Source organism: Acomys minous, assembly GCF_964271855.1.
Source record: "Acomys minous genome assembly, chromosome: 6".
Lineage (NCBI taxonomy): Eukaryota > Metazoa > Chordata > Mammalia > Rodentia > Muridae > Acomys > Acomys minous.
The window spans coordinates 42,035,057-42,045,703 of NC_140487.1; the positions used below are offsets into that span (position 1 = coordinate 42,035,057).

The 10,647-nt window shown below is 50.4% G+C and overlaps 1 protein-coding gene across 1 annotated transcript; it reads left to right on the forward strand.

The window, feature by feature from the left end:
* Positions 1-1,231: 1,231 nt before the first annotated feature.
* On the forward strand, positions 1,232-10,100 carry INSIG1 (insulin induced gene 1). The gene is made up of 5 exons (XM_084784417.1): positions 1,232-1,678; positions 3,506-3,630; positions 4,389-4,555; positions 5,049-5,148; positions 8,266-10,100. Exons 1-5 carry the CDS (start codon positions 1,327-1,329, stop codon positions 8,293-8,295), a joined length of 774 nt encoding a protein of 257 aa, XP_084640543.1. The 5' UTR covers positions 1,232-1,326; the 3' UTR covers positions 8,296-10,100.
* The last annotated feature ends 547 nt before the right edge of the window (positions 10,101-10,647 follow it).

Consider the following 10,647-nt stretch of genomic DNA (forward strand, 5'->3'; position numbering starts at 1 on the left):
TGTCCCATCACGCCAGTTTCCTGCAAGTGACTGGCAGGTCTGTTCCTTAGGGCCAAGTTTCCTGTGAGTGACGCTGCCTGTTCCTTGGGGGCAAAGTTGTGTGTATTTACACAGGTGCAGCTTTCTCAACATCTGTCTAGAGGACTTAAGGCCGATGATGGGCGGTAGAGGCAGCACCTGCTACATCCCACCGTAGAGATTCACTTGCCTTTAACAGCTTCCTGTCAGCTGGGGCTGGGCAGCACCCCCCTCCTCCCGCCTGCTTTTTGCTGTTGAAAAGGCTCCTATGTTGCTGTAACAACTGATGTCCCCCACCCCTGTTTATGTGTTCCCGCGCAACCTTCACATGCCCTCATGGACCCGACTGTGGAAAATGGCAAAGACCCAAATTGCAACATTCCTTTAGTCAAAACTGCTTCGAGAACTTCTAAACCACGCAGAGAACCGCCAACGTGGTGGAATGGACAGGTTGTGAGGGAAAAACAAGGAAGGCAGCCGAGTCACCCACACCCATGTTATGTTTCGCTGGTAAAGTGACACACACACACATACACACACACACCGTGAACTTTGAGAAATAGCCTGGTTAGGAGAGTGACTTTGTTTTACACTTTGGGCACAGAGCCACACGCCTTACCTACGTTCATGCGGTGCCTTTTCAGGCCTGCACACGACTCTGTGGCTTTAGCCCGTGAGGTCTTGGCTAGGGGGCGCCCTGAACTGGGCTGTGGTCCTGCAGACTACTTGCCACCTGCGGCCCGCTGGGCACGGGCGCTCGGCCCTAGGCATCACAGGTCGATTTAGCACTTAGGAGGGTTTGCGCCCCGGACGTGCGCCAGGACCCTGGTGAAGGAAAGGACCTGCGCGAGTCCACGTTATCTCGGAAACCCAGGTTGGACCGCATTTTGGAGGGCAGGGCGGGGCGGGGCGGGGCAGGGCAGTGCCACGCCGGACCATCTGACCCGCGTGCCGCCAGCCCCGACGCTTCCCCGTGCAGCGCGCACTCGCTTCGAGCGCGCGTGCCGGGCACCAGCCCCACCCTCCCGGTGGCGTGTGAGCACGTCATATGGGCCGCCCTCCTCCCATTGGCTCCCGCGGCCTCACCAGACCCCGAGCGGACAGGCGCGCGGGCAGGGCGGGGCCCCTGGAAGACACGCCCCGCAGCGGGGCGCGCGGGCGGAGGATAGGCTGGGTGAGGCCACGTGGCGCCGGCGGCAGGCCGCCTTATAAGCGGAACCCGCGCGGGGCCGCGGCCGCTCCTGGGCCGTCCGGGCGCGCTACGCGTAGTGTCGTGGCGTGCGCCTCCAACGGTGCGCCTGGCCGCCGATGCCCAGGCTGCACGACCACGTCTGGAGCTACCCAAGTGCCGGTGCTGCGAGGCCGTACAGCGTCCCGCGAGGCATGATTGCGGCGGCCAGCTGTCCGCAGGGCCTCGGAGCCCCCGAGCCGGTGCCCCGGGGCCAGCGAGCAGGAACGGCGGGATGCAGTGCGCGGCCAGGCAGCTGGCACCACGACTTGGTGCAGCGGAGCCTCGTGCTCTTCTCGTTCGGCGTGGTCCTGGCTCTGGTGCTCAACCTGCTGCAGATCCAGCGGAATGTCACGCTCTTCCCCGACGAGGTGATCGCCACCATCTTCTCCTCCGCCTGGTGGGTGCCCCCGTGCTGTGGCACGGCCGCCGGTGAGTGCCCTTCCTTGTTCTTGGAGTTGGGGGGGGGGGCGAGCGGAGGGACACGTCAGCTGATAAGTCACCCTGGGTATATGAAAGGGAGGACGACAGGGTCGGGAGCCCCAGATACTGGCGAGTGGCAGGAGGAAGTTGGAGGGACTAGTGATGGAGATGAGGTCAAGAGATAATTGGCAGTTTAAGTGGAGGAGTCGCTGCTGTCTCGCAGAGCCAGAAGCCAGGATTGGCCGCCTGGAGAACTGGTGAGGGCAGCACCACGCGGCTATTGGCTGCCTGAGCAAACGTGCTACCCCGCTGGATAACTGAAAACAAACCATCACGTGCGCTCAAGAGGCGGTTGCCAGGGGACAGACTTCTCCGTACTTCCTTCTGCTGATAGTGCTTTGTGGCTAGCAGCCAAGCCTTCTGGAACTCCGTGGCCCGAAAAGAGGAGCCTTTGGGGAGCCTAAGCACACCATGGGTGTTGCCTCTCAGGCCCAGTGAAACTTGTGAGAGTGCTACAATCCCCTTTTTTTCTTTCTTTGATCAACCTGCTGGTTTTTTACCGACAATGATAATTGCAACCTAACAGATCTCTGCATACTCCTGGATGCACAGCATTTATTCAAAATTTGTCAGGTGTTTCTACCCCTCAGCCCTCCTTGTGTTGGCCTGTGTGGGTGGGCAGTGTATCTCCAGCCTGGTGAGACACACCTGTACTTGTAGCCACAGGACGGCAGGAGCAGTGCCTGTCTGCTTTGAAGCCAACTTTTATTGACTGCCCTCCTATACTTTATGTGCTGGGCTTGGGTGCTGTAGCTGAGTCATGGGTTAAATGTAATATACAGGATACTTGCTGTTGATGCCCAAGGCTGCTCCCAGGCTCACCTGCAGCATTATGGGGTTCAGCCTCATGACAGCAGTGTGCTTTTGCCAGGAAGGGCAGTGGGAGAAAGTCCGAATCTTTGTTCTCAAAGCACACTCAGCACTTTATGGCTGGACTTTCGTGGTTGTTTTGGACTGGGTGGCCTCATTCTGGTTAGGCAAATCATCTGCCAGCAAACTGTTATCCCCAGCACTTAATAGTTTCTTTGGGGAAGAAGATGGAGATTTGAAATTCTGATTTTTATACATACGGAGCATACTGGCTTGGTTCTTTGACCTTGAAGCTTTGTAATGAATCCAGGAATACCTGAAACAGTGTCTTTCTTTATCTGAGTGTGTGGCTGAACCTGCGGCTCTCGACACCCATGAGGCTGAATGCCTGCATTCATACCGGACAAGGGGGAGTGGCAACCTGCCTCTGGGGTCTTGAACTCAGCTGCAGCTCACATGTGCCCTGTGTCCCGTGGGACCTCTCCCACCTGCAGTGCACACAGCCCCTTCCTTCCTGGTTTTTTTTACTCTCTTCGTCTCGTCTGGAATGCCCAACTCACCACAGTCCAAATGTTTAGGAGTCCCAGTCTCTGAGACAGTCCCTGACTCTGAGAACCACAGAAGCTTTTCCCTCGCTGCCCTCCACTTACTTACATAAGCCTCATTTCACACATGAGGAAGCAAACACGGAGCGACAGCCACCCGAGGGCAGCCTGGGACTCACAGCAGAGCTCTCCCTAACTGGGTCCCTGCCCTTCTCACAGTATGTGACTTGTCCTCCCTGGAGAAAACAGTTTGGGGTGGTTTTGCCACACCCTTTCCTATGTGGTATATGCACAATAGTACTCTGTGCTACAGGTGACAGACTGCCTAGCAAAGTAAGTGGCTTGGATTCTGCTAATAATGACCACACAAGGACTAAGTTAGCCAGTGTGTCCTAATCCTGTCTTGTTTTTCTCTAAATAGCTGTTGTCGGCTTATTGTACCCCTGCATTGACAGTCATCTGGGAGAACCACACAAGTTCAAGAGAGAATGGGCCAGCGTCATGCGCTGTATCGCAGTGTTCGTTGGCATCAACCACGCTAGTGCCGTATCCTCTGTCGGTGTCTGTCCAGGGTATCATCTGGGTTGTGGCAAGGCATATCGTTACCGGGACCAAGTGTTGATGCTCATCGCCTCATCCCTGTACTGAGGCAGGGCTCAGCTCTCACCAGCAGGAATCCTGGGGTTCAGTGCCTAGGGCCTTTCACTCATCTCAGGACTCACCCTCCCTCTTGCCCTGCTGACATGTTTGTTCTGTGATGGAGAGTTAGTGAGAGCCTTGCTCCCGGTCTCTGCCACAGAAGTCCAGGGCTGGCCAGGGGGTCCTGGGTTTCCAGTGTCCGTTGCTGATATTCATGCGGGTGCTGTATTTTTGTATATTTTCTATGGAAATGGTCGATTTGATGGTAAAACCTTCAAATGCCTTTCCTGCCAGCTGGTCTGACAGTGCTGATTGACAGGCACTGAATTAACTTGACTTTCCTACTGCCTGGGGTGGCACAGCACCAACCTGGAGGTCATGCCTGCTTGTTTCCACTTACCGGAAGGTAAAGGAAGTGAGTAGAGACACTGTCTTAGCAAAAGTCATTCTTATGGCCAAATGCCAGCAGCCTCATAGCTTTCGGAAAGTTCACGATTAGAAGCCAGCGCTCTGGACATGGTCCTCCCTGGGGGTCTCAGCTTTGTTCATAGGCCATCATTATGAGTGGTAGGTTACCCCATAATAATGTGTCCTGTGAGTAATTTTGGGGTTTGTTTTTTTCATATGACAAATCTTAAAACTTTTCCTTAACTTTTGGTCACTAGAAACTGGATTTTGCCAATAACGTCCAACTGTCTTTGACTTTAGCAGCCCTTTCTTTGGGCCTGTGGTGGACGTTTGATCGCTCTCGAAGCGGCCTTGGGCTTGGGATCACCATCGCCTTCCTAGCTACACTGATCACTCAGTTTCTTGTGTATAATGGTGTCTACCAGTAAGTGTTTAAAATGTTGCTTTACTTTTGTAATAACATCTGTTAAATGTAGGTGCTTTTGTGTATGTTTTATGCAAAATAACATGACAATCTTAAAATGCTTTTTCTGGGTGCGTGTTCAAAACTCACTACCCAGCTAGGTGGTGGCAGTGGTGGCGCACACCTTTAATCCTGGCACTTGGGAGGCAGAGGCAGCGAATCTCTATGAGTTTGAGGCCAGCCTGGTCTACAGAGTTCCAGGACAGCCAGGACTACAGAGAAGCCCTGTCTCAGAAACAATGAACAACAACAACAGCATTTAAAAACAATAAACAAAAAACCCTCACCATCTATAACTGGTGAGGGAAAAGTCTGGTGGCCATAAAACATGTCTTTCAGACACTAGCATGTGATGCTAACTATAGCTCACAAATGTCTTCTACACCCACATCATGGGAATCCTGGACCCCAAGTTGCTTGGGTAGCTAAGGCTGTTTGTTTGTTTTTTCCCTAGGTACACATCCCCAGATTTCCTCTATATTCGTTCTTGGCTCCCATGTATATTTTTCTCAGGAGGCGTCACAGTGGGAAACATAGGACGACAGTTAGCTATGGTAAGTGCAGGGGTCAGGTTTGTAGCTTGACACATTACATTTTGTGTTTATGTATGTCTCATCCAGATTCATTAGCAACGGTTGGTAAAAACAGTCTATGTTAAATACAAGATTATACGTCACTGGGTCCTCCCTAAGTTATGATGTATAGGTTTATGAACACTTACTTGTTCACACTGGGAAGCAGCCAGAGTTTCAGCATAGCTGTGTGCATAGCTGCTGTGACTGGTGCCTCTCGGAGTTGAGATAACCACTAGGCTGCCGTGTTGTCAGTTGCTCCCTAGTATCTGCTAGCAAACTCAATAGGTGCAGACGGTGCTGGGATGGTGTGCCTTGTCTGTGGACAAGCCAGGGAACAGCTTGGGTCAGCAAGAACTGCCCTGCCAAAAGGTACCTGAACCCACACTCAGGGAAGGAGTCATCCAGAGAGCTCTGGAACATGGCTAACCACTGTATAAAGGGACTGTCTTGTTGGGGTACTATTTCTCTCCTCCCTGGGAGAGAAAACAGTGCCAAGTCCTGCCATTTGTGAGGCAGCTGGGCAGCTAAATTTAGTCTTGTCGCAGGTCTCTTCCTCAGGTAGCAATTGCCACTTGAAACACATGTTATTTCATGAGGACTTTGACCCCTGAGCTTAAGTAAAGTGAACTTTGCAGAAAAGTGAGTTAGAAAGAACCGTTGTGAGCTCGGAGCTTTCCCTGCGCACTTATCTCAGTGTTTCAGTCTATTTTTAAACAGCCGTGTGACACCCACTCATGAGAAGTTGACTTCTAAGGCCACTTGGATGTCTCACAAAAATACAAGTCATTTCTAAAGGACAGAACTTGAGCTGTCTTTCTTTTCTGCTCCTGTTAACCTTACTTGGCAGATTTCAGCCAGTCAGGAACTGAACTGCCTGTTGTCCCTGATGAAAAGTTAGGACTCCTCTTCCGTATTAAAAATCTTGTCAGAAGCCAGGCATGATAGGACACACCTGCAATCCCAGCACCCATTAGGCTGAGGCAAGAGAGTCTTGAGTTGAGATCAGTGTGGGCCACATAGAGAGACCTTGCCTTAAAACAAAAACTAGCCCCTCCCCCATCCCCACCAAGAAGAAAAGAACCTAGATCCATCTCACATGAAAACGTGGCACCACTTCTCCCTCCCCTTGCAGGGTGCCCAGGTGGAAGGGCAGAGCTTCAAGATCTATCCGAATTTTTGGGCCCTTGGACTGAGTTGACCTCAGAAAGGAGTTGTAATCTGTGTGGGGTGAGGTGTGGAGGCCAGTGTGCTCTCGTCCTGGTAGGAAGTCAGCGTGCTTGGAGAGGAGTGGACACCAAAGCAGTGCTCTCTATACCGAGCCGTGACTGATGCTAGGGGAACTGAGCTAGGCACGCTTTGAAGACCGTCTTTCTCGGAAGCTTTGCTGCCCTCCCGCTGTTTGTCAGTCCCCTTTGTTCTTGCCTGTAGTTCTCTTGAACGTGAAACCCAGTGGCTAACAAGGGTACTCATGCCCAGGATCTCTGCTTAATGGCATTCAGCAGCACTTTCTGTGTGTCTGAAAATGCAGCCAGCTTGTCATCAGTCTGTGTGTTCAGAGAAAATTAATGCCATCCTCCATAGAAGCTGCAGTTGTTGCTGTTTGCATTTAAAAACCTTTCCCCAAAAAGTAAGGTTTCAGATCTTACATAGCAGCCAGGTGTACATCAGCTTCCTGTCACCTCACTTCACAGGGACGTGGGCTATGGAGCTTGTGTGCTCCACGCCCCCACTGTGGATTCCCTTTGTCTCTCCTGTTGTCTGCTGACACCTGCAGGCCCGAGCTCTTGTGCTGAGCATGCTCACTGTGACTAATAGAGTCCTCAAGCTGTGAAGTACAAGCCACTTGTTTGCTCCAGTGTGTGCAATTTGAACCATATTCCTCATTAATATACATACTATCTGGCCCTTTACCATAACATGTGCCTGTCATTCATCCTGCAAATGCACATGTAAACAAACCAGTGTCCCAGGTGCAGTCTTGTCTTTTAGGACATACTGCATAGCCCTAGAGGGCAGCCGGTACCCGTGTCCTAGTGTGAGCTCATTGCTGGCTGTTCAAGTCTTTTATACTCCTACACTAACACAGGCCTAGTTTTAGTCTCCTGATGACTGTACATTCTAAAATTGTGTTTTGTCTGTGGAATCAATAAACAGCATAATTTGGTGGCTTGATTTTTCTTTTCAATGACTTGTCAAGAGTCTGGGCCAGATGTGGTGCATGCCTTTAAGCTTAACGTTTGGGAGGCAGAAACATGGGGATCTCTGTAAGTTCAAAGCCAGCCTGAACTATACTCAAAAACAGGAAAGAAAAAAATACCTAGACTGCTTTAAGCTTGCCTAGCACCTCCCTTATGTCAGCTTTTGGGGAAGCATGTTTTCTGGATGGCGAGCAACACACGTGGGTGGCTTTACTCGGATCCCATTTCTATCCATCACTCGTGGTTCCCAGGATCTTAATGTTTTTCTGTAAGCGTGACTGGCTGCTGAATGTGGGAGAACTGAGCAGAGCAGGGGATCTCTGGGCTCCCAAAGACTGTGTGAATAGAGGTTTATCTGTCCTGCATTGGCAGCTTGTGGTTGCTCTGTCCAGTCAGCTCTACCAACAAGACATCCTGCATGTGGTCAGTCCTGCAGGCCTAGCAATAGCTGTGATCCCAGGCTTGATGTGCTGGCAGGGCAAATGGAGATGAGGTTTGAGGTCTGATAAAGGCTCTGGCAGAAGTCGCCTACCTCACCACAAGTAAATCTGATGTAAAATAGCACCCTAATTGCACCCAGTCAGCTCTCAGGTGCACATGTCCTACCTTGGCATGGGTGGCAGTGCTTTGATAGTGCTATTTTCTGTGGCCAGAGGCTTAGTCACACATGTGTCAGTGTCTGCCTCATGCATAACAGGCTTTATAGACAAGCATTAGCAACACCACTCTCTCTGAGTATGGATTCTCATAACTTCATAGGTGGAGATCTGGATCTGCCTCCCTGGCAGCTGAAAGGCAGTGGTGGCGCTCATGCTGGGCCTGCCACCATCCCAGGCAACTGTACAGGCTCCGACAGTCAAAGTGGTCCAGTGCTGATTTTTCCTTCTTTTTCACACAGGGTGTTCCAGAAAAGCCTCACAGTGACTGAGCTTTAGCACGCGGTTCAGAGCGGAAGCAGGATGCGGAGACACTGGTCCTGGGTGTGATGAAGACGATCTTTTCCTCGATGCTCCATTTAGACTGGGCTGACAATAAGTGACTCCTGAGGAAGTGTTCCTTTAGTCTAGACTAGCAGATGGAGGCAAACACTACTTACCGAAGAGTCTGACTTGCTCACCACCCTCACGCCTGTCTGCACTTGGAACATTCCATCCCAGGCTGTATGTGAGTGTGGGGTAGGGGGCCAGTTTCCTGAGTATTAGATTTCATTCATCATTCAAAGCAAAATGCCATATTTCAAAGCCTTGAATCAAAATGAATTACGAACTAGCAGTTTTGTGTCAGTGCCCAAAGGTTGACGGTGCTTAACAGATGAGGTATCTGCAGTAAGAACATTTACCCAGCATTGAACTGGAGGATTTTGTAAAGAGCAGCAGGGAGTAGTAGTTCCCTGTAGTTCCCAGTGCAGCCACGTCTCCAGGTCACGCTCAGGCAGGCACTCACATGTGGGTCTCAGCAGTGTGAGAACTATGCTTTTTCACTGCCAGGAGGTTTGTAGACAATCGTACTGAAAGCCAAGAGCAGCACAAAGTCAGGATCCTGCACTGTGATGCTGGACTTTTCACCTCAGTTTAAATGAAGTTTAATCCAAGATCTGAACCATCTAAGAGTGAGTAGCTGTCTGCGCTGTTGCAGTCATAATGAGCCGAAATTGTGTCTCTGTCACTCCAGAGTGGAGAGGACTTTTCCACAGCCCTATGGAGCTTGCAATCTGTGATTGCCTTGTAAAAGGTTGAGTGTGCACATCGCTGCGTTGAGCACTCTGTCCTGTGTGCGTAAGATGGCATAGAACGCATGGGACCTAACGTGCAAGTATTGGGTCTTTGACTTCAAGTGCAATGTGTATGAAAACCAATCTGAGCCTTGTATTCTCTTCAATATTTATTTTATTTTATTTTTTACCGCGTGAGCTGTTCCAGAGAAGGGTTCTCGGGTCATTTAAGAGCTGCGTGAAGGCAAGATCAGCAATACCGGTGTCAGCTGTGACTCCATTGGTCACACCCTCCACTGCGCCGTAGTCCTCTGACATACTCCAGTTTTGTGCATTTAGTAATTTTTACTTATAAATTTACCCTTTTTAAAAATTCTGGAATGTAAGTGTTTTTGGTTTGTTTTAAATTCTGTGGAACTGACTCGATGAAGCAGTAGTTGGTCCCGGCAGAGCGGAGGCCTGGGGCCCTGTGGACGGCTGGGTTTGGGTTCGCTCGGCAGTTCCTCATTGGGGTTTCTTATTTTGTTTTGAGGAAGATGTTGGAATAAACCTTGGTTTTCTGAAACTACTTTGGCTAAAAGAAAATGGGTTGCTCTGGACATTGGAACAATCCTTAAAATTTCCTGGAAATGAAAACAAATGACTGGTCTTTGAAGGCATTCTTTAGCTAACACTAAGATTCAGTGTCTTACAGAAACCACAAGTGGCCAGAGGAAAAGCAAGTGATCTTGGCGATGTGCCTGATCATACACAATGAATAGATTCTTTCCTCTTAAGCTGGAAATAAATCTGTTAGAAATAATGCAGCCAAAAAAAAAAAATGTGAATCTGAAGGATGTTTTTGCCAATAGTTTATAGCAGCCACACTGAACCAAAGTGATTGCGTTTGTAAAAATGGTCATTAGTACCGACCACATTCTCGGTCCCCGATCTGAACACACAGCGAGGTTCACGTCCATGCTAAGTTTGCAGCATTGTTCTTTTTGCATTCTTTTTTTACTTTTATTAAAGGTTCAAAACCAGCTGTTGCATTTGAGTTTTTCTTACTGAAGAGAGTGGCACCTTTGCATTGGGGGTTGGATTTATAAGGTAAAGGTTTTTTTTCGGTGTGATGGAATTTTGACACAACCTTTGGGCAGTGCCCTTGAGGGTGCTTCCTGTGTGGTAGGAGCTAGTGGAAGCCAGTGAACCTGCTCTGCCCCCACCCCTACTGATGTGGGGTTTGGGGCAGAGTGATTGGCGGCTGGATTGTAGGAGAGCCCCTTGTCCTCCCGTGCTGAAAGAGTGCACTCTACTCCAGAACAGTCCACCAGGCTCAACACAAAGATGCCCTCCAACTCCAGAGCACCCCACCATCTTACCCAGCACAGTGGCCTGCCGTCAGCAGGTGGTGTCATTGGTGGCACGGTGCATCATAACAGACCCACACTGATAGGTTCCCACTGCATCCAAGTCAGGTTTGACACAAGCCTGGACAGTGGTCAGGATGGTAGTGCCATGTTGTCGCTGGACACTAAGCATTTGTTGGAAGGAACCCCAGTATATGGTGGCTCCGGCAAAGTGAAGCTC

Coding starts and splice junctions, on each gene's coding strand:
- INSIG1 (XM_084784417.1), top strand. CDS start 1,327: ATGCCCAGGCTGCACGACCACGTCTGGAGCTACCCAAGTGCCGGTGCT. Junction 1,679..3,505: donor GTGCTGTGGCACGGCCGCCG/GTGAGTGCCCTT, acceptor TTCTCTAAATAG/CTGTTGTCGGCTTATTGTAC. Junction 5,149..8,265: donor TAGGACGACAGTTAGCTATG/GTAAGTGCAGGG, acceptor TTTTTCACACAG/GGTGTTCCAGAAAAGCCTCA.